This window comes from Triturus cristatus, chromosome 5_1 (genome assembly GCF_964204655.1).
Source record: "Triturus cristatus chromosome 5_1, aTriCri1.1, whole genome shotgun sequence".
NCBI lineage: Eukaryota > Metazoa > Chordata > Amphibia > Caudata > Salamandridae > Triturus > Triturus cristatus.
In genome coordinates, this window is record NC_140587.1 from 540484202 (window position 1) to 540508649 (window position 24448).

Consider the following 24448-nt stretch of genomic DNA (forward strand, 5'->3'; position numbering starts at 1 on the left):
GGTCACCATCTCTTTCTGTAAGGAAAAGTTAAATATCAAACTGAACCTTGACAAATCACTCTGGGTTGGGTTCTGTAAATGTTATACTATCCGTGGTAGACTATGAAGCTACACTGCAGTGCTATGGGTGATATGCGCCATCTATTTATTGCAGAGTCTGTAAAAACAGAGTTTATGAGCTATTGATACAGTGCTCTGCCTTCTCCACAGATCTTTTGAATAATGAGCACCTCACAATGCTTTATTGCTCTTAGTTTTTTAACTTATTTTCAGCAGAGTATATGCATAAAAAGTACCTCCCCCAGTGGGCACCTAGATTCTGTCCGATTGATGGTAGCAGGCTTGCTGGGCCATGTTCCCACAAGCAAGTTTCAGCCCAAGCTTCTGCTGATCTCTCCAGTTCTGTGTCCCATGTCTGTAAGTAAGATGAAAATAGAATGATTACAAGACATTCATGTCACATGTTCACATATATAACTAAACAGATATTTACAAGGTTAAATATGCATACATCATATACTTTGTACTATCCTTTATGGTCTGATTTCCATTGGGTTGCTCAAACAATAGTCAGAACAACAAATGTTGAAGTTACAGTTTGCATATACAGTTGAATGGATTCCTAATGCTTTTCCAAAGAGATTGTGTAGGTAATCAGACTGTTGGGCTATGGTGTAGACAGGACTCAGGACCTGATTTAGAGTTGGTGGATGGGATAACCCATCAGAAAAATTAAGGATCTCTCATCAGCCTTCTTACAAGTGCAATATATCCTAAGACAGACGGGATATCTCTCAGTTTGTGACGGCGTAACCCACCCACTAAACTCTAAATCAGGCCCCCAGTCTTGATATGAATTGTGGGTGAGCTTCAATGCTGTCAAAACCAATTAAAAAAACAGCTTTATATGAGTTATGGTACCAGACTACCGTGGTCGGAATATCTCCTGGCACAACATCATGTCCCAAATATGGTTTAGAAAACTGTTGACAATATGGAGTTAATAATAGAAAATCTGCACCCAACAGAGCCGTATGTCTGTAAACAGTAGTTCGACCTCAATATTTATAATCAGGTGATACTATTGTTATATATATTCTGATATGCAGCTTTCTGTGAGAAATCGCAAATTTACAGTTGGTAGCTTGGACAATCTGCAAATTGTCCATCAAAGAAACACTTAATGTGGAACATAAGCAGGAACACCAAAACTTCATTTCAGAAAAGAAACAAAGCTGTAAAGCTGTAAGGAGTCAAATATAATGATTACTTTGGACCTGATGATGAGTTTGGTGGTCCTACAGTGGATGGTGCAAGGCGCCGTCCGCTGTAGGAATGCCAAACCCATGGTGCGACCACCTGCCAGGTTAGGAGTTTATTCCTGGTCTGGTAGGCGGTCCTGCCATGGTCTGACAACGGCTGTCTTGTAGAATCATAGAAGAGCCTATCATGTAGACCACCGCTCTCAAAGCGCCACCTGCACCTTCCTGCAGGAATTGGGGGTGCAAATCGACGGGGGGCACTACATGTGCCTCCCCATGTGCACCCCCTGGGCCCTGAAGTGGCAGTTGCCTCATAGTCACCATTTTCATGGCAGGCTCACTGCCTAGAAAAGGTTGGTGATGCAACTGTGGCAGCACCAGCATATTTCTACCTATGATCACTGAAACAAACACCACTGGATTCTGGATCCCTGGTGGACTCACGGTCCTGTGGCGGTCTGACCACTGCAGTCTTAATACTGCAGGCTGTTTTGCAGTGCGGCGTTGGTCGGACCTCCACCATGGGTTCCGAACTCATAATCAGGCCCAAAAACATTAATGAGAATAAACTATTCTGTAGAGTTCAGAAATTAAGAAAATATTACAATTATCTTGAGAAAACCATTTGACTGTATCCCCTATTGCAAACAGTGCATTTCCTTTTATGAGACACTAGTGGAATCTTTTGATTTGATTTGTAGCACTGATTTCTTGAAACTATTTGTTATCTCTTTTATTCAGGAAATCACACAGTTCCCCTCAGTATTTTAAGTTGGTTTTAAAAAACTTTATATCAGGTACATTGCTTCTGCACCTACCTGAGTCGAAGTAAGGCGACCACCCACCAAGGGCTGATTTATGTTTGTTTTTTCAACCACCCCACTTTCATTGGTGATGGGCTCTCTCGAGCACTGGGATCATCCATCCCAGAACTCTCTCCAAACGCTATGACATACGTTCGGTGGTGGCTCCTCCACTAAGTCGGTGAAGTAAAGGAAACATAAAATGATATCTCGCATTATTATCATTTTATGTTTTCTTCTGCTGCAGCTTTGCATTTGTGGTAGGGCTGCTCCGATGACAGAGGAGCAGGGGAGTTGTGATTTGCCCACTCCGAAGTGCACATGACTGTTTCTCATATGCACTTTGCTTCTTCTCCATGCAGGCTGCCTTACAGCCTGTGTGGAGAACATGCCCAGGCCCCCATTCACTGGCTGAGGGCTGATCCACGGTGCTCAGATCAATCACAATGCTGCATTGCATTATTGTGATTGGCTATCGTGAAGCTGGGAGACAGGTGCTTCCTGTATCCTGCTGCGGGACCGGAGTCAGGAAGAAAAGGAGGAAGGAGAGGCGGCGGCATACAGCCAGCCATCACAGGTGTTTTCTTTTTTTACATTTTTTTCACTTTTTGTCGTACTTGACAGTGTGTTTTCATAGTTTGTTGCAAGACATTATAAATCACGTACACAAAAAGGCAGGTTGATAACTTAGCCAGCATATGTGGGGGTTACACTGTAACACCGCATTTATTTAGGTGAGGACTACAGCATTTAATGATATTGCTCCTTGTTCACGCTAAGTGAAAGAAGTGTAATTTCATGTTTTAGGCGATGCTTCATATAACCACTTGGTTTATTCGGAGACAAGCCTGCCTATTTGGAGTTCTTTAATAGAGTAGCGTCACACTCTAAAACGTGGTCACTGCAGAGTGCATGTTTACAGTGGAAGGTCGCTGCCCGACTGCCGCCTCGTGACCACGCCCCCTCCTTCGAGCGGCGTGGTCCGTGTTCAGCGCTCCTCTCCCTGTGCCCCTGGTGTTGTTTTACTGTATGGTAATTGTAATTGTGGAATTGTAATTGTATTTGTCAGATTTGTTGTATTCCGCCGTATTGCCCGTTTTTTCCAGGCTGTTGTCGCCCTCCGTCTTCCCTCCCCGCTTCCCGCCACCACCGCTGACCCCGCCCCTTTCTTCCTTCTGTTCCCTCCCCGCTCCCGCCTCCCAGCTGCTCCACCCACCCGCGCACTTCGCCATATATGGCGACCGTGCGAACGCGCAGCGGTCACGCGCAGCGGGCGCGCCAAAGGCAAGCCCGTCTACGCCCGTCCGCGCCTGGACCGCGCCCAGTGCCAGGACCCCTGGCCCACGAGGACCCCGGCCAACCCGCCTGACGTACACCGCCACCACCCTCATCGCACTCAACACCGGCCGATTCCCAGGTTGCCACCAAGCCACCCCGAGACGCACCTACGGACCCTTCAGTTGTCACGCCTGCAAGTTCACCTGCATCCGGACCTGCCCCACACCAGCACCCGCCATACCGAACACCAGCAGCAACCACCTCAAGTGCATCCTGCTCAACACCCGCTCCGTCCACAGACACGCCACCGTCCTCTGGAACCTCCTAGACGCCACAGCCCCTGACGTTGCCTTCATCACGGAGACCTGGATGAACGCCTCCTCAGCGCCCGACATCGCCATCGCCATCCCAGAAGGCTACAAGATCACCCGGAGGGACCGCAACGCCAACCAGGTGGGAGGAGGCATCGCCATCATCCACAAGAACACCATTCGCATCACGACCAGCACCGACAACACCCCACCCTCCGCCGAACACCTGCATTTCCAGATCCACACCGACCCGAAGACCACCCTCAGAGGCACCCTGATCTACCGACCTCCGGGACCACGCACTCAATTCAGCGAGGACATCGCCGACTTCGTCAGCCCGCACGCCCTCCCCTTCGCTGACTACATCCTCCTGGGGGACTTCAACTTCCACCTGGAGAACAACAACGACCGCAACACCAGCACCCTGCTCGACAACCTCGCCAACCTTGGACTCAAGCAGCTGGTGTCCACCCCCACCCACCTCGCCGGACACACACTCGACGCCATCTTCTCATCCAGCAAAGACATCGCCTTCAGCCACGCCACAGAACTCCACTGGACGGACCACAGATGCATCCACTTCACCTTCAGAAGAACGACGATCCACCACCACCAGCAACAGGTTGCTCGAAGAAGCTGGAACAAGATCACAGCCGACCAGCTCGCCGCTTCCCTGAGCCAGCACCCTCCGGCCAGCTCAGCGAACCCCAGCCAGGCCGCCGACAACCTCTCGAAGTGGATCAGCAAATGCGCAGACGAACTCGCCCCTCTGAGGATCCCGCCCAGCAGACCCGGCAGTAAGAGAGCCCCTTGGTTCACCGACGAACTCAAGAGCTCCAAGAAGAACTTGCGAGCCCTCGAGAAAGCCTGGAGAAAGGAACCCACGCCGGACAACAGGACCACCCTCAAGTTCGCCACCCGGAAACACCACCAACTGATCCGCATCGCCAAGAAAACGGCCTTCAAGAACCGACTGGACAACAACGCTCACAACTGCAAGGAACTCTTCAACATCGTAAAAGAGCTCTCCAACCCCAACGCCGGAAACGACGACATCACCCCATCGCAAGACCTCTGCAACTCCCTCGCCTCCTACTTCCACAACAAGATCGCAGACATACACAACAGCTTCAGCACTCAACCGACGCACGCCACGACCGCAGCAACGCCTCCCGCCACCACCCTCCGCGCCTGGACCCCGGTCAACACCGAAGACACCGTCCACATGATGAACTCCGTCCACTCCGGATCTCCGACCGACCCCTGCCCTCACCACGTCTTCAACAAAGCCGACGCTGTCATCGCACCCCACCTGCGAGACATCATCAACACATCCTTCGACACCGCCACCTTCCCCGAGAGCTGGAAGCACGCCGAACTCAGCGCTCTACTTAAGAAACCTACAGCAGACCCCACCGAACTCAAGAACTACCGCCCCATCTCTCTACTCCCGTTTCCAGCCAAAGTCATCGAGAAGACCGTCAACAAACAGCTGGCCACCTTCCTCGAGACGAATGGATCCCTCGACCCATCGCAGTATGGATTCCGTGCCAACCACAGCACCGAGACCGCCCTCATCGCCGCCACTGACGACATCCGAGCCCTGATGGACAACGGAGAAACAGCGGCCCTCATCCTCCTAGACCTCTCCGCGGCTTTCGACACGGTCTGCCACCGCACCCTAGTGCAGCGCCTCAGCAACGTCGGAATCCAGGAGAAGGCACTGGATTGGATCGTCTCCTTCCTCAACGGAAGAACACAAAGAGTCCGCCTACCACCGTACAAGTCAGAGGCCACCGAAGTCATCTGCGGCGTCCCTCAAGGATCCTCACTGAGCCCGACTCTCTTCAACGTCTACATGAGTCCCCTCGCGGCCATCGCACGCCAACACAACCTCAACATAATCTCCTACGCCGACGACACCCAGCTGATCCTCTCCCTGACCAACGACCCCGCCGCCGCCAGAGCCAACCTGCACGAAGGGATGAGAGAGGTAGCAGAGTGGATGACGACGAGCCGCCTGAAACTGAACTCAGATAAGACAGAGGTCCTCATCCTGGGCTCCTCGCCCTCCGCCTGGGACGACTCCTGGTGGCCCCCCGCCCTGGGCACCGCACCCAAACCGACGGACCACGCTCGCAACCTGGGTTTCATCCTGGACTCCTCCCTCTCCATGACCAGGCAAGTCAACGCCGTCTCCTCGTCGTGCTTCAACATCCTGCGCATGCTTCGGAAGATCTTCTGGTGGATCCCCACAGAGACCAGGAAGACCGTCACCCAGGCCCTCGTCACCAGCCGACTGGACTACGGCAACGCACTCTACGCCGGAACCACCGCCAAGATCCAGAAGAGACTCCAGCGCATCCAGAACGCCTCAGCCAGACTCATCCTCGACATCCCACGACACAGCCACATCTCCGGACACCTAAGAGACCTGCACTGGCTCCCGGTCAACAAGAGAATCACCTTCCGCCTCCTTACCCACGCACACAAAGCTCTCCACGATCAAGGCCCGAGCTACCTCAACAACCGCATCAACTTCTACGCTCCCAAACGCCACCTCCGATCTGCCAGCCACGCTCTCGCCGCCGTGCCACGCATCCGCAGAGCCACTACAGGAGGAAGGTCCTTCTCCTACCTGGCCGCCAAGACCTGGAACTCTCTCCCGGCCGACCTGCGCCTGACCCAAGACCACCTCTCCTTCAGGAAGAAGCTCAAGACCTGGCTGTTCGAGCAGTAGCGACCCCCCCCCCCCCCCAAGCGCCTTGAGACCCTACGGGTAGGTAGTGCGCTCTATAAATGTCCTGATTGATTGATTGATTGGTTACAGTTATTAGAGAAAGTGTGAACAGTTATATGAAAAGATTAGGAGTATGCTAAAACGTTCTATGCAGTAACTATGGTGAGTAAGACCAACACAAGAGGCACATATGCATTTTTGAGGTATATTTCATAAGGCAAACAAGAATTATGTGCACAATCTCTTATCTTGTATAAATGTATGCCATATAGTTGGTTATATTTAATATGACAAATGCAAATTAACGTGCCGTATTGCATATACTTTAAAATACTATGTATAGCTTGTTTAAAGTTTTGAAAAGCAAATCTTCAAAGTGATCAGTTATTTTGTTTATCCTTTACTTCAGGTTTATTGCAGGTGATGGGTTCTCTTGGGATGATATTGAGTAATGGCTGTAGCAGACCAGCATCATCAATAACAATTTGTTTCTTTTTGTAGACGCTGAACAGCATTGGCAAAAAGCAATTGCATGCCGGCAGGTCTTCAATGGCAAAGCCAAAATGTGAGCTCTATTGGCTTTGCCAATGCAGGTTGTTATTTGGTGGTAGCAATTAAATAGGTGCAGGGGAAATAAATTAGAGCTCTCTGGACCTTTGGTGTCAGGATATGCTTTGATTGCCCATTCAAAGTGTTTGGTTGGTACACCCTGACCCCCAGGGCGATGTGCAAGACTAGGCCACATAATGAGACACTCTTGGTAGCTTGAGTCGGCCATCATGAACAAAAAGACACCAAATGCATCCAAAATGGCCCACCTGGAGCCCAGAAAATGACGAACCCCAGGAACTGGATGGCCGGGTGCAAGTATCGCTCTGCTCTGTGAGCTTCTTGATCTCGCAAAGAGGGCTATGCCCCCAGGGGTCCGCACAAGTCGAAATTGAGGACTGGAGGGTGAGTGCATGGAGCTCCCTAACATGGATACATTCGCTCCCATGGGCACACCATCCCTGCCTCACTCTTTACTTATTTGTCTCGAAGTGCCTTCATTTCCCTGAGGACCACAAAGATGAGAATGAACCGGGCACTCCTCCTACCCCTTGTGCACATGCCTGGGGAGGGCAAAGGCCCCCTGCATTAAGTCTCCCATCCATGCTGACTGAGAGTGGGAAGAAGGGCTGTTTCGCTCCCAAAGGAAAACGAAGATGGAGCTGGTTCCAGACTGCCACAGAGGAGCTGTGATGAGCAGCTGGGGAGTGCGCAGTGGCATTGGGGGCTTTGAGGCTCTCCCTCAAACTCGAATAAAAATAAATGTTGTGTGTTAGGTCCCCTGATTGAAACCAGGGCACCCTTTAAGTTAAAAACAAAACAAACAAAAAAAGATCAGCTACTATAGGGTGGGGCTGACTGTCATGGCATGAACATGGGTGAATATTGGAAGGAAGAGCAGGGGAACCACCAATGGGATGTAAAGTGTTCTGGGGGATGCCTGGAGTACAGAAGCCCCCACATTTAATTGAATGTTGTCATCCTAAGTCTCACAGGGTGCTATATTTCGGAACCTTAAAGATGTTTTCCCTGTTTTCAAACAGTTTGGGTGTGCAGGGATCCCTGTTGCCTTATCCTAAGACTGCACTTGCAGCACGTTAAAAGTACAAGAAAGACGTATGTGAAATTTTTATTGACAATGACAAAGTTGACAATTATAAAAAGAACAGATGATGGACGGAATGCTGAACAATGCAAACATTCACCCCCAGTCAATAAATCTGGGTTTAATCTATCATTTTGTTGTCCATCATGCCACCCCAGTTTGGACCCAGCCATATGCAAATCAGTCTAGATCCTGTTCCTCTTGGAAACAGTCCAGCCCGAAATGCCAAGCCAGGTCCTCCCTGGACCGAAAAGTTGACAATTTGTCATTATATATAAAAAATTAGGGATTTGTGAATGTTTTATTGACCACCACCAGGTTAACAGTTCATTATTACATGTTTTAATAAATGTCATTGTTAGGTAGTACTATCCGAACCAGTTTTAATCGTGTGGCATTGGTCTGTTATGATACGTTTCTGTTTTTATGATTCTGTGACCTCCTTGACAAAACCAGTAGATCTTGCTTTTGCTAACTATGCCCTTCTTAGTGTGTCTAGTAGATCATGTTCTTAGTGTTCAGTGCTTGCTAGGGGTGTGGACTGTATGGAGGGTGCCACCATAAGTACTTACACATACATACTTGTATATATCTGTTCTTTAATGCATAGCATTAAGTAGTGTATGCATAATAAATTACTTTTCCTTCTCATAAGTAAAAGCATTGGCAGGACAATGATTTATCGAGTGTTATTCATTGCGTACCTGCAGATTGGGTTACTAGCCCACACTGCTTCTACTGAGTAGGACATGGGCTGCTTTGCGTCACTACCCTGAGAGAGTCAAGTCCTACAATGGGTTACTTGGTTCCCAGTAGATGGAAGGTTGTAGAATTAATACTTGAGAAGGATCCACATCCTTACCAACTAACAGCTAACTTTCCTATATCAGTGTGCTTTTGGGGCAGGGCTTGGAATAGCTGAAGGCTATGTGCAGCATAGGTTTGGGTGCCCATAAAGAGTTTTGAACCTGTGTGGTGTTTACCACAGATTGACCGATGGAGTTGGACATATGCTCAACTTTGAATATGATCAACAACAACAAAAACTCACAGAAATTCACAGGAAGAAAAAACTAAAGATCAAAGTTACTATAAGTGAGGAATTGTATTGAGATCTTAACTTATGTTTAAAAGGCCTTCAGAAATGGTTCAAGTGACATTATAGTTGGGTCTTGAAGTGAGATAAGAACCAACGTTGTCAAACCAGAAAAAAATTAATTTATCATATATAGTTTAGTGAACTAACTATATCTTGTAGCCCATTCTGAACTCCTTATGAACTTACATATTACATCATTCACGACATCTTCAATTATATCATTAATGACACCACCAATGACATCTCAAATGGTATCATTGTCAAGAGTTTCATTAACTGACTTGTGGATCATTGCGAACAAAAAGTGTAAAATGTTTGGTCCCCTTCTACCACCAAGTTTATCCATGTGCTCTTTAGTTTCTATTCTCTGTTGTGGTACCAGAATACGATAACCAAATACCGACTAACAGGAATATTATGCTCCAAATATTGTTTACAAAAATATTGCCCCACTGGAGTTATTGGAATAGCTACAAATGGGATGATACATTTGCAAAATATATTTTGGACATGATATTTCTGTCAGGTGATAATTTTGCTAACAGTATTCTGAGTTGCAATCTATTTTGCCATCGCTATCATATCAATTCTTCTCTTTCCTAATACAGTCAATTTACCTTACAGTGTCTGACTTGTTTACACCAACTCCATCATGGCAGAAATACCAATGCTGGGTTTATGATGCTTTTCTCACTGAAATTGTCCTAAATGAGGTGCTGTTAATATATGTTACTATTTCAAAGAAAAATCTAAGACACTCTAATAAAATTCAGATTTGTGAAAGAAAAGGTCTTGCTGGCTTCTTCCTTCAATAGTTCCAGCATTGAACACACACAATCGACTTCTCAAACGCTTCCTGAAGCACAGAACATAGCCCAACTACTCTCATTTCATAGAAAAATATGTATTTGTTACTCCTTTAAGGTGATTTATTAGGATATGAAAACTTTGATCTGTAAATTAAAGGATGTGCTGAAATTGTGGAGAGATCTATGATACAGAGATAGTCCTGAACTAGAAATAGTCTTACTATGACCATGTACAAATCAGAAGGAAATAGTGACTAGCTGATCTGTGCCTTATGGTTGAACGTTGTTACAGCCATGGTGACTTAAAATTACTGCAGACTTTACTAGTGAAATATGCAGAGAAAGTCTGGAAAGGAAGGAGAGGAAGAAAATATGCATGCACATTAATCGCTGCGCTACTAACAATGTGACAGCACACATTCTACATATGTCAGTGTTAAAGTATGAGGCTGCTAACTCATCAAAAGAAATCAGTATCTCCATTATGTGCTTGAAATGTAAGAATACCAAGACAAACCTTGTATACTATCAGGTTCATTCTACCTGGTACCTGGCTCAGAAACAGACACATCTAGGTAGTTTTTACATGCCTACTATACTACGACTGTCATCGTTATCAACACTACTCAAAGTTTGCTAGGAAAAGGGTGTCCCACTAAATTTGCCTGGTTTCCTAAACTCACAAGGTTTGCCTATCCAAGCCACATTGGACCATTTGGTGTTTCATGTGATTATAAAAAAAACAAAGCTATCACTATCCACACATTCATAACAGTAACTTCGCACCAAAGGCCATTCAGATGGTAACAATGCACTCAACAAATGTCGGTAACGTAGCATTCCTTAATATTCATAAGAATTCCTCACTTTTTCCAAGTGGTGAGTGTGAGAAGTTGGCCTGATATATGCTGTCCACTAGTTATAGTGAGCAGCCTGTATCAGTCCAAACAACCCCTTATGGTGATAGGTTAAAGACAACCTTTATTGAAAGCTATCCTAGTGGTAGCTATGGAGAGCAGCCTTCAGGCTAAGTCTTGAAGGAATGTAAAGCAGCTTGTTTTACCAGTCTATAATCTCATGAATGACCAAATGAAAGGACAACCACACCAGGTATATATTTAAAATATATGTATTTAAGATAAAAAACACACCCCTCTAGTCTCTTTATGAGGCTGGAGTACGAAGTACTTAAGTTACAAGTCAGTATTCAACAGTAAAAGCACACATACACGTTTGGGCCCTATGGGCGTACCAAACCATATACCAATAAAGTGGAATAAGAACCACGACTGAACTAGACACAAGACCTAGAGCCTGTAGAAGTGCTTGGACCACAAGGAACCACCCAAGGTAGTGACACAAGGGACCCACGGGGGACGCGTGCAGTGTGTGAACACAGCCGCGAATCACCGTTAACTTCTATGGGGAAAGTCGCGGTTGGAAAATAAGAGTTTAAGGACACTTAGAGGATAACTACGAGAGAACCCTTTTGGACTTAGAGGTGTCTAGGGCCAACACTCACGGGAGCACCAGAGTACTCGTGTTACCTTACCCAGGGAAGCCGGGTGCATAGGTGTCAAAGGGTGCTGGGTCGCGTCACTGTTTCCAATGGAAGCTGGCAAAGAAGTGCTGCTGCCGTGAAGAGGAGAAGTGTCCGGAGTGATCCAAGCCTGGATCGAGGATGAAAGGAACCTGAAAGCAGAGGGGACAGAGTCTGGGTCACTTACCAGTGACCAGGGGCACGATAGTCCAATGCCCACAGATGTCGGGTGCTTCAGGTGAGTTGATGGCTGTCTGGATTCTTTAGCCACAAGGTCCAAGAGGCGTCGACGACTACCAGGAGCTGAATTCGAGCTGTTCCACGAAGTTTGTCAAGTGCTGCGGTGTCGGTGACCAGATTGGACCCAACAAGCCTTGGCAACGCCAAGTCACTTGGAAATAGAAAAAGGACGTCGGTGCACACCAGCAAGATCTGGGGGACTCACCCAGTGAGGGTATGTCGGGGCGCGTCTGGAGCAACCAGGAAAGCCCAATCAGAAGAGGAGTCACCTTTGTGGGGACCCACTAGCCAACAGGCTAGCAATCACGAAGGAGCCTCGAGCGGTCGTACTGGAAACTGGCCCACGGGTCACTCGTGGAGTGGAGGCCAGAGATCTTCAGTGCAGGAGGTGCTCAAGGCTGGGGCTACTTGGAGCCCAAAGCACCACTTCAAGGAAGACCAGGAAGATGATGGATTGGCAAAAGATCACGATGTCCAGGGGTCACGGTTCCACGTCACCCACGATAGCCACGGGCCTCAGCTTTGTTGTGGACTCAGAGTAGCCTCGGGGAAGTCTGGAAATCCACCTCTGGTGATGCAAAGACTTCGGCATCCGGTGGGAGCTTCAGAGTTGCAGACCGGACAGTTGCTTGTTTGGTGCCTGCCAAGAAGGGGAGTCACTCCTTGACCCCAAGGGAGATTTCTTCAGTCTTCTAGTTGAAATCGAACATCGAAGGTACAGGATATCTGTTGCAGAGTTTCGTCCAGGGTAATCTAAAGTCTCAAGGACTGGATTTCCATACTTATACTAAGTATGGGGGTTGGACATACTCTAGGGACCCACCTATGGGAGGGTTTGGAAAGAGGGGTGGTTACACCCATTTCCTTGGTCCAGTTTCGCGCCAGAGCTGGGGAAGGTAGACCCTGCAATCGGTTTGAACTGGACTATGCACAGAGAAACCAAGTGTGCCCCTAGTGCAGGACTTCAAAGCACCAGAGAGTGCTCCTGCCCAGCCTCAATACTCATCTGCCTGTCTGGGGAGGCGGTTACACCTCGCTGGGACAGGAAACCTATTGTCCAGGCCTCCCCTGCCGGAGTTACGGTCAGCAGCAGGAGGCCAGACCAGTGTCTGTGGCAGTGGAATCCATTTTGTGATGCCAGGGCTGTAGAAAGTCTTTACCGGGTAGACCAGTGGGAACATGTCTCTCCCTCTAGAAGGGTGAAATTCTACCCCCGCTGCCAGAACTGGCGGGGGGGGGGTAGTATTCCAAAGCGTTTGACACCAAACACGACATGTTTCCGTGCAGCCAGCCAAAGTTAGCATTTACCACGAGGTTATAATGCACTTACAAGTATATGGTCAGGCTGCACCACAAACAGCATCAGAGGAGGTACTCCAAACACTGCAGAGGGGCTCTGCTCATGCAGGGGCACCCTCTCACATAAAAACCAAGCACTCTGCCTTCAGGATTGTTAAGGCCTGCCATAGGAGTGACTTATAGGTTTTATATGTATGTGCAATGGTAGTGATATAGGTAGCCTATACCACAGTAAGGGGTGCAAGCACCACCTTACCCAGGCTGCAGTAGCAGACCGGTGGTGTCATTTTGGAGTGCTTCCCAGGGGTGGCATAATTCATGCTTCAGCCCCTGGTAGGCCTCTGAGGTACCTATGCCCTAGGTACATAGTATACCATATACTAGGGGCTTATAAGGCACTCTAGAATCCAATTAGGAATGTACCTAATGTACATGGAAACCATTTAGAGAGGAAGCAGCTAGGCTGGGGTCCTGATTAGCAGGGCCACAGCCAGACTAAGGTCGAAAAACAGTGAAGCACCAGCAAAATGTGGGGGTACACACATGAAGCAGATCCTACTCTCCTACAGTGAGATTCACATTTTGGCTGTTTGTTACCTTGTAGATTATGCGTCTTGGGGTGGATTGACTTCGAGTGTCATTGAGGAGGCTTAGCAAGGGTCTCAAGCTGTGCCTGGTGGGGCAGAGTATTAGAGAATTTAGCAATGGGTCATGGGCAGCTTCAGAGCTAGCAGGGGATGAGATAAGAATTAGAATGAGAGTTAGAATCTAACGAGGTACAAAGAGTGTCCCTGGACATGTGCTTTATGTGCATAAGTATTTTCTAGGTCTCAACTGGCGGAAATAAAGAGGAACTACCATGGAACCAAATGCACCAGGCCACATCAGGTGGTGATAGTTCAAGTTCCGTGACCAAGTTGCTGGGAAACAGTGAGATGCACTGCCCATCCAAGGAACGCTTGGGTTGTAAGTATAAGAAAGTAACTGAGAACAAAGTAGTTTAGAAAATAGTGAGAAGTAGCAGGCCAGTCAGAGGTGATTTGCTGGAATGTAGCAGATTGGAAGAGAAATCTCACGCGGAGATTATGTATCTGGGCATTATTATTGTAAATGCACTGGAGGCAATACCGCAGCATAATTTGGGGAGGGTAGCAAAGGAGGTGGAAACTTTGCTTAGCAGATGGAAGAACCTCCTCTTGACAATATTTGGGCAAATAAACCTAATTAAGATGATGACACTTTCTAAACTGATATACCTTATTAACTATATACCTCTTACATTCCCAAGACCGGCTCTAGATAAGATCCGGGGGAAAGTAGTATATTTTATATGGGCATCCGGTGGAGCCAGGCTTGCGTGGAAAAAGTTGAGGCATAGGCTTGAGAAGGGATGCTTAGCTCTCTCAGATTTGAATAGCTTTTAAGTTTATTGTAGGATGCTTCTGGGTAAGTTGGATGGCTCAACCTGAGGAGAGTTGTTGGAATCGATGGCCAGGGAGAAGGGATCCAACGAGTTCTTGTAAAAGTTTGGTGCCCCAAAATTATTTTCAGAAGTCTGGTTAAAGGTTCTGAAGGAGCCGTTTAGTTTATGGCTTAGCATTAGGAGGATTTTGAGTATGGGCTACTATTCTGATTTTGCACCCTTTTGGGACTCCTCAGGTACCCAAGAGTGTCTGAGAGATGGGCTGAGTATTTCAGTATGGAGGGCCGGGATAATAACCAGGGGGGAATTGCTAGCAGTGCAGGGGATAGTACCCTGAGTAGTTTTCGGGGCAAAGAGGGTTGTTCCCTTTCTAGGTTGAAATACCTAAAGCTGTCTTCTTGGTTTGCAAACACTATTCAGGAGACCTGAGGTGCATGGGAATGTGTGTCAGAATTGCAGGTTGTGACACCTAAATTTAAGGAGGTGGTTATGTGGTTCTGGAAGTTTCAGGAAGCAGAGGATAGAAAAATTAAGGCGCCATACTCCATATGGGAAGGAACAATCCAGGAGACAAATCTTCAATCAGTGTGGCCAACCTCCTTAAAGTTATTGTATTCTGTGGTTAAACCAGATAACCTCAGGCAAAATCATTTTTTTATCAACAGATTATACTGGACACCTCAAAAGATAGCAAAGTGTGCACAGGAGCAGACTCCCAGATGCATTAGGTGTGGTCTTTTAAGGGGTGACGACCAACATTTGGGCTTGGTGATTCTGTGGCCACATTGCTGAGTTAGTGACACAGTCACTGACCACAAGAAAGAAGTAATACCACAACTAAATGTGTCCTGGTGGAGACTATCCAATCTAAAAGGGCCCTTCACTTAGATGAAATGCCTTTATGCTCTCAACTGCATTTTATGAAATTGTCAGATTTTGTTTCATATACTATTAATTCATGATCCAAATGTCCATTTGGAATATTACATTTTTATATTTTTGGCAAAAACATGATGGTTCAATAGTACTTTTGTTTCTTTAATAATAAGGTAGTTTGGTTGGTTATGTTATAAGAAGTGCCTTGTTGGATAGGTTAAGTTATCACAGGTGAGGAAGCAATACTCTTAAGGTGAAATATTTTACCCTTCTCTGTCATTTTGTTTCGACAGTGTTGCAGTAAGTGTGTTTCACCTCTGCAGCGTGTGTTCACTGAGTTGCTAAATTTATGATATTCTGGTTCTTGTCTGACTGACCAGTCACATAGTGACAGCTTAACCCACTGAACAAATTTACCAAATGCCCTGTTTGAAGTTAAAAAGTGACTAAACCAAAACCTCAAAATCTGTCCGACTGTGTGCACACACACCTCACAAGTAGGCCAAACGTGGTCCTGATCAGAACTCCACAAGGGGACTTGGGCATTATAACAGAATTCTACTGCTCACAAAGATGTTCAGTGAAACACATTATCTCATACTTTTGTATAGGTGTTTAGATGTAATTTAATGCATTTTAAACCCAATATCGACATTTATTTCTGTGGCTTTTTAATAATTAAATGTCTATTGTTTTCTCATAAACTGTGTTGGACCTCTAAGTTCTCAATTTCTTTAAATGCATTGCTTTTTAATTGGTTTGGCTACAGACCTCATGCACCTTTCTCTGAAAGCTTGATTTGCTGCTCATGGTAAGCCATAAAAGGTGAGTCAAGGATAACCTTAAGAAATCTATTTTTTATACTTTTGGAACTTTCTGGTTGGGAAGACTGTGCCCTCATACTCCCATACCTGGTCAGCCAAATTAATTTGATTTGGTTTTGTTTTATGAGAAACATGTGCTAGATAATAAGCTTTGCTAAACATGCCATAAAGACAACTCAGTGTATTGGAGATTGCATCTTTAAGGTTTTTTACATTATTGAGTGGGCTTTACTTACATGCTGACTCTAAAGAGTGTCAATGAATTTAGAGAACCTACAAAACCCTTTCGGTGTATCAAACTTGAGCATAGGTAGTCACAAGTAGGTCCACATCACAATCATTACACAAACAGCTGCCTGCAAGACTTCAAGATTTGCATTTATTGTTCTACCTATACATTTTATACTTTCATTTATTTGTATTTTGTTTTCTGTGTGCTCCCATCTAAATCATCATATGGCTATAGTTAATATCAGTGGACAATAGTTGTGCAGAGCAGTCTTTTTGAGATTAATAATATTAGATTCAATTTGTGGCAGCAATAGCATTTTATGCACAGTGTGCTGGATAATGCGTATGCATCAAAATGTTTGCATATTAATGACAGTAAGTAATGTTGTGGTGACACTCAATAGTTCAGCTTTTTATACTTACCTTTTTGATACTTTACTTGTTGTTTAATTTAATGATACCACTAATTTTATTTAGAAAAGTAATATCAACTTTGTTATGTACATCTACATTAGACAATCATGAGAAATGTAATTTTGTTGTTAGCTTTGGCGTGTAAGGTTGCTTGAGAGGCGGTCCAAAGTCTCATAACACAATCACTATAAAACACTGGCATAGCACACAATGCATGAACATTGGAATTCTCTCATGTGTCTTGAATGTATATTTTAACTTGTAGTTGTGTTTCCTTTACAGCCCTCTGATGATAATAGTGGCTGTAATAGAAGGACAGACCGAGCCAAGTTAAATATAGGAAATATTGTATTTATTTTTAATTTGCAACACTCCATGACAGTTTGAATAAATGAAAACATTTAAACTAGGTACCGGTTTTGCAATGTAGCACATTCTCTAAAGTAAACTTTGCTTAATTACCTTATGGTTACTTGAATATTAGAGTCCTAGGTGTATTCAACCCCCAGAATTTCTTTACATATTTTGCTGGGTTTCAAATACAGTACTGTGAGGACAGTTGCTGTATTTTTAATTTATGCATTTGGCTACGGAAGAAATTTTTATATATGTACATAGAAGAGAATGAGGTGAGCTGTTAAAAAGATAGGTCTTGCTCCTTTAATTTGAATTTTGTTGGTTGCATAATTAGCACAAACCTTACAGACCTTAGAAAGGAAGTGCTGGGACTGAAGATAAAGTTAGTAATTATGAAGACAGAATCACAGCAATTGGTTACCAAAATAACTTTCTCTAGCCTCTGAAATATGTATGAAAATTTTGAAATTATGAGAGAAATCAAACTTGTGATCAAGGCAACAAGGAGGAAACGTATCAGCTTCCATATTTAATAGAGTAACAGCCCACAAGCCTTACCGGGTTCACTCCAGTATTCATATCACTATATAGACTAGAATATGCTGGCTTTTGGATATACTTATAAAAAAGCCAAAACTCAAGCTAAAAAAGCCTGCAAGACAGTTCTAGTTATTTTGCTTGCCCCAATATTTGTGACTGAAATCTCCTGTGGTTTGGACACGCTGTTTTTCACGTGACTGTTGAATTCAACCCAGATCTGTGACTGAGGGTGAATGTCGTAAAAGTTTCAGCGCTCTGTCCAACATCTCCTTGTGTTTGCTTTGTTCACTGTAAGCTTGCAGGGTATGCCAAGACGTGGGTCCCTTTACCACAGGTTTCAAGCTAGCCTGGCTGATGAGGGGTGATACCCTTAAACCGGTCCCAGGATGTTTGTTTCCAGTTCAGGGAAGACCTGGCTTGGCAGTTCAGGCTGGACTGTTCATGTGAGGCACATGGTCATGACTGATTTGCACATAGCTGGGTCTGAACTGAGGTGGCGAAGTGAGCTAAAGAATGATGATGAATTCAACCCAGATCTATGACTGGGGTGAGTGTCTGAAAAGTTTCAGCTCTCCTTCCATCATTCCCTTGTGTTTGCTTTGTTCGCCCTAAGTTGGCGAGGTATGCTCAGACGTGGTTGCTTGCTTACTTTGCCACTGGATTCAAGCTAGCCTGGCTGATGAGGGGTGTTAACCTGAAACCGGTCCCAGGATGCTAGTTTCTGGTTCAGGGTATACCTGGATTGGCAGTTCAGGCTGGACTGTTCCCATGAGGCACAGGGTCAAGACTGATTTGCATATGGCCAGGTCTGACTGGGGTGGCAAAGTCAGCTAAAGAACAATGATGGATTCAATCCAGATCTGTGACTGGGGGGTGACTGTCTGTAAAGTTTCAGCGCTCTGTCCACCATCTCTTTGAGTTTGCTTTACAAGCACAATCATCTCCATCTGCCTAACAGAGCACCATAACAGCAATAGGCGCATAGGGCAATCGGTACAAAGACTTCACGGATGTTATGAATGTATACTGCAACAAACAGTGAACATAAAAACTACATGTTTCTCAGCATGCACCATATCATTGAGTGAAAACCCGCTATAAGACACCAATGCAAATTAAGTTTGATTAAACTAGCTTATGGGAAACCCATAAATAAGATAAACAATCACATCCAGATAAAACTCTGTATACTGGTTTGTTTTCTCAAACATATTTCTTCACCTAAGATGAACTTCGATGCAGTGGCGTAACGAAACTTGAGGGGGCCGCCCTACAAAAGTACCTGAAGGACCTCCCACCCCCCACACTCCGGACCCAGTCATGAGCTCTCATGATAGGGGCGCACTGCCTGTGCACAGTGCCGGAAGGGCGCTCTGGAGCTCGGAGGCCCCCCCGCAGCACGAGGGCTGAGGGGGCTATTGTTACGCCACTGCTTCGGTGCACAAATACCTCCATTTATGGAAGATAGCTCAAGTTTTGAATTCACAAAACACTAATTTACAATCGTAACTGTATTATGGTTCATGTTTGGGTGGTGCTCCATGGCGGAGATGACTACCTAGGTAGATGAACACTTACAAAGATGATAATGTTTGGGGATGTCCTCCAGCAAAGGGCAAGAGTGAATCCCTAACGATATTGGGAGTGGAAAAATGCCCACAAAATTGCAAAAAGAAGACCTGTATATAAAAAAAAAAAAGGCTAGTGAATGCAATTGCCAAGTCACATTTACACATGCAAATATACACTTGATGGACCAACGAGGTGAAAATAATTCCTAGCATGAATAAATTCAAATTCACAAAGTATTCCAGAGCTACTTCTGGAAACCTGATTTATTTACGAATCGGGCCCACAGGATAAGCAGCTCTCTGTATGTGGAACGTTGCTTATGTTCATTGTCTCAAAGAGAAACCAGGCATCTTCCTTTATTTGATTTCATTGGTATCCTTCAACCACATAAAGTATCTCATCTGCTAATAAAATATTTTATGGATGCGACACAGCCACTTCATACAAGAAGCTCTCTCCAACTGTGCAATGTATCCATAGGACCCTCCCTTCCTGCTCTTGTAGCTGGCACAGTAGTGGAAATTGGGCAATTAGGAACAAGCTAAGGATGACATACAGAGGAGCGCCATTGTTCGGTAGAAAAAAAGGAAGGCTTTATTTTTACTAATAAACCAAGAAAAGTGCAGTCTGAACGTGTCAGACAAAATCAGACTGGGAGGCCATTCATCTGAAGGTGAAACACATTGAGGTATGTTTAGAATGCGGTTTGATGACTAAACCGTTTTCCTTTCAAAGAAATGCATCTAAATGATACTCAACAATAGTGTTCTGTTAGTACAACACCCCAAGCATCAAACAAAACTATACCACATGAATAAATTGTGGGTGTACTGTACGCAAGGTATTTGCTTTGCAGTTCTTTGTTGCTTTTATTGAAGTGCAAGAGAGCGCAGTAATTTAAGAAATGTGATCATTATGGCGAAATAGAACAGTCTGAATTTATCCTGACATTTTATCTAGTATGACTATTTGGGTCACTCTATCTCCTATATCAAAGAGTATTCGACTTCCGTTTCAGCAAAGCCTGTAGTTAAACGAAACTTGGGGAAGTATTCAAAATATTTATGCCCACAGATTCAGCTTTTACGTAGATTCCTGAACTGAATTAATTTCACCAATAATTGAATTCATGAAATAGATGCTCTCCTCTGCATTACTGGGACTAGACAATGAAGCATCCATTTTTAGGTCGAGCATTCGAGACCTCTTGTATATACTTTAGTATAGTATATACTTATTTGTTTATGTACTTTGTGGGCTTTGGAGATCAGCCATAGGACTTATCTACTTCCGCTTAGGGACTTTTTTTTTCTGTTCAACTGCCTCAATTTAACTGTCTTCATAGAAAACGACCACTAGAGGTCAGTAAAATACCGGACTTGCTTTCTTCTTAGGCACTTTCTTTTTTTTTTTAAATGTTCTGGCAACTGCCTCTATTTAACTTTCTTGATAGAAAACGACCAGCAGAGGTCAGCAAAATACCAGAATCACTTTAAGCATTCTCTAGATTCCAGTCCATAGAAATTATCTTCCACGAGCACCCATAGACAACAATATTTTTTTCAAAACTTTTATTTTCAATATGATCACCGAAGGCCCTGATTTTATATTAAAAACAGAGCTTTAGACTACACCATTTCCAGTTGAAAGGCAATATTTCTCTCAATGTGTTCCCATACCTGGTGTGTCACGCAGTTTGGTGCTTACTTTCCCTCCATGTTAAAGAACAGAGGATGTTTCAGCACCCAGGCTAATGTCCTGCATAGCTAAATACATATAAGGTCCCAAAGGCAGAACGGATTGCATTGCAAATGCTTGTTATATAGGTCTCAGCAACCTACATATATTTGGGGAACAGCAAGGAACATCACTGTTTACTTACAGCACACTACTCATCTTGACGGCTTTTTGGTAGCGCACCTCAGTGCTGCACACACAGAGGAAGCCATTCCTTCACCAGCAAAACTTCATTCACCATCCTCATAGAGCGGTCTAAAGATAGTCTCAATGCATATTCATAGAAAAATCTAACAGCGGACCAGGGCACAAGTCCTAAAACAAGATGTGGGGGGACTAACCAGGTTAGGTAGTATGCAAGTGAAATCATGACGCATGCCATCACAGTGCATGATATCACGACATTGCACGTGACATCACAGGAAGTGACATCAGATAATAAGACCTCACACATGTTTATCAAGTATATAATGAGTACGTTTAAGCGCATTATGAGATTTAACAAATGAGATTTGGTGTTGGGGTTGTGCCAAAAAAGTGGCGTAATCACAATGCAAAATCTGAGCCTCAACTCATACATTTTTTTTTAACCCTGCCACAAAGAAATTAGCAACAAGGAGTAGCATGGTAGTAGATCGGTTATCCTTAATTGATTGCAAAGTCTACATTTTAAAATATTTGACAGGGTTAAGGCATCTGCTGTGAAGGTGCCCAGTAAATCTTAGGGAATAGTAATAAAGGTGAGATAACTCTGGTGGATAATGCTCTTGCTGGAGAGATCTGTGTTTTGTGAAGTCTCAGATTTGAATCAAAGTAGTAGAGAAAGTAAATGTGTCTCCTGCAAAGCATAACATTTAACATGCAGATTACAGATTTTGAATTTATGCAGGTAGAAAAGTGGGTTACTGCTTTTAACACAGATCCTTTTGTTGACTGCAGTTCATAAATTGTAAACCTTCTGAAAGACCACAGTGTGGTATGAAGGACTTGTGACTCCTACAACTTGTAACCCTCATGTAACCCTCGTGTAATTCATCTTGTACATTGATTTAGGCATGTAAATGATTTATTGTCAATGTATAATGTGTATGTTCCGTAAAGAGCTCCGATACCCTGCATTGGGTTGCGTAGTGCTATAAAATAAATAAAATATTGCTATTTAAATTATTTGTGTAAATACTGGGACAGACCAACACACATGACATTCTTCAGTCATGCACTTATACACAGGCCCTGAACAAAGTAAAAAGCATTCATCTCTTAAGTACCTGTGAAGAGATAACAAGCTGTGTGCCTTTGTTTCCCCTCTGTGGCATTTACATTTAAGAGTGAGTTTCCAGGCCGCCTCCAGTCAGGATATTCAAACAAAAGGAGGCCTGATGGCCCCTTAACTTTGGCCCAACTGGAGGTGAAAAAAAGCCCCCTCACTGCCTGCACGTTGCTGCTGGGAATCCGAAGCAAACAATGTGCAGGCGCTGCTGAACGTGTCCTGGCGTCTGAAAATTATACTGGGACAAGTTCAGCATATTTTTATGCGGCCTAATTTATTGGTAGGGGGACGGCGTCCACCCTGAGAAAAGACTGGGTGGACGCCATGTACCCGTGTGTACCCCCGACTTGTGCTGTGCAGCGGACACATCTGAGCTTCGCAACAGTAGTCATGAATAGTATGTAATATGCTGAAATTCAAAAGCTGCCATTGCCAGTGGAACAACGTGGTTTAATGCGTTTTATCCACACTGTCGCAGCTGCTGAATGGGAAACAGTACATAAGTCATTTGTTTTAGAAGGACGTTGGAGCTATAAAGAAGATCTGATAGCCAAATTCAAGTGTCAGCAGTAGCGCGTTCTGCAAATAAACGCTGTAGTGTGCTCGAATACTTTCACTTCTGCGGCCTGCTCCTCCCACTAGATATAGTTGACTATCTGGCCGCCCCCCCCCCTTTTCTCTATGGCATTCATTATTATAATGGAGTTCACGGAGGTACCCAGCCACGAGCGAAATGGAAAGTGCAGAGAGTTATTCTTCTTGTCTCAGTTTGAGTTCAGCGGAGCCAATGACATCACTCTTGCTCTGGAGTCGCCCTCAGCCAATAAAGATGAGTTGACGGAAAATGCCCTCTGTTTCTCAGGTAAAGCTCAGCATGTCTGCCCTCGTGTCTAGGTAATGACGCTGTGTTTTCCATGGCCTGCCAAAGTGACTTTTGCTTCACCTCCTTCGGTAAACACTCTGGTTGTATCTACTGCCCTCAAAAGGCTCAACTCTCCAATTCATTTTGCTTTGCCCCTTTACCACAAGATTTGAGAAAGGGCCAGAAATGCGTGAAAACTCAAATCTTGAGCCAAGCATACTGACCTAGCTGAGCATGGATTCTCCCCAGACTGTCCTAATTTTTCTTCCCATCCATTACTGTATACAAACACCCCAATCAATAAATGGTTAGAAGAAGTCGAAATCACAACCTACGTACTATAAAAATAAAGCAAAATAAACTAAGACAAAGCAAAACACGTAAGACAACTTTGCAACAATCTATTGAAAGAAACCCATAAGAAGGTGTATTGCTTGAGTTCTGGAAAGTCATCACATGGAACTTGATTTGATGCCTAGTTTCAAGCATGCATCCCTGTGCTTGTATCTGAATCTAGAGGAAACCATTTTTAATGAAACATCATCTGGAGAATCGATATTGAAAAACCACCTTTAGCCAAGATTTCCACATGAATGGCAGCTCCAAATGTGGACTATAGCAAAGGAAATGTTAGCCTCAACCACCTTTATTCCTCTGGTAAACTATCTTCCTTACCTGGCAAACCAGAAAGTAGAGTCGTAAAGAACTTAATTCTGATAACGGCCAGTCATGTGCATGAATGTGAAGATGGTATTCTGTACGGAGTGATGGAGATGGTCCTGCCTTAACCTCAGGTACAGACAGAGAAAAGGCTGGACCTAGGTTAACCGGGTAATAAGTGGCCACATAGCTATGGGACAACCAAAGAAATTTAGAAAAAATGGCTCAATTACATGCAAGGTCTTAGGGTTGAGATGAGATCCAGAGAAGACAAAAGAAAAAGTAATCATGAAAGTTGAAGAGAGGGAGCGAGACAAAATCTTCTGGAATCTGTCTCATTTAAGGTGTTGGGCATAAAGGAGAGTCACATATCACCTCTAAGAAGAGGAAGTGAACCATCATATCTTCAATTCCTGCAAGAAAAGAGAGAGAAAGAACGAAAGAAAGAAAGGACGAAAGAAAGAAAGGACGAAAGAAAGAAAGAAAGAAAGGACGAAAGAAAGAAAGGACGAAAGGACGAAAGAAAGAAAGGACGAAAGAAAGAAAGAAAGAAAGAAAGAAAGAAAGAAAGAAAGAAAGAAAGAAAGAAAGAAAGAAAGAAAGAAAGAAAGAAAAACTCTCAACACAACAAACATAGCAATAACAGC

The 24448-nt window shown here is 44.6% G+C and overlaps 1 protein-coding gene across 1 annotated transcript in view; it reads right to left on the reverse strand.

Annotated features, from left to right (window-relative positions):
• The window catches only part of CRISPLD1 (cysteine rich secretory protein LCCL domain containing 1), a 259845-nt gene that overhangs the window by 164029 nt on the left and 71368 nt on the right, over positions 1-24448 (reverse strand). Inside the window, exon 3 of the mRNA XM_085605416.1 lies at positions 297-415. Coding sequence (XP_085461542.1) covers positions 297-415 — 119 coding nt within the window. The remainder of the gene's footprint in view (positions 1-296; positions 416-24448) is intronic.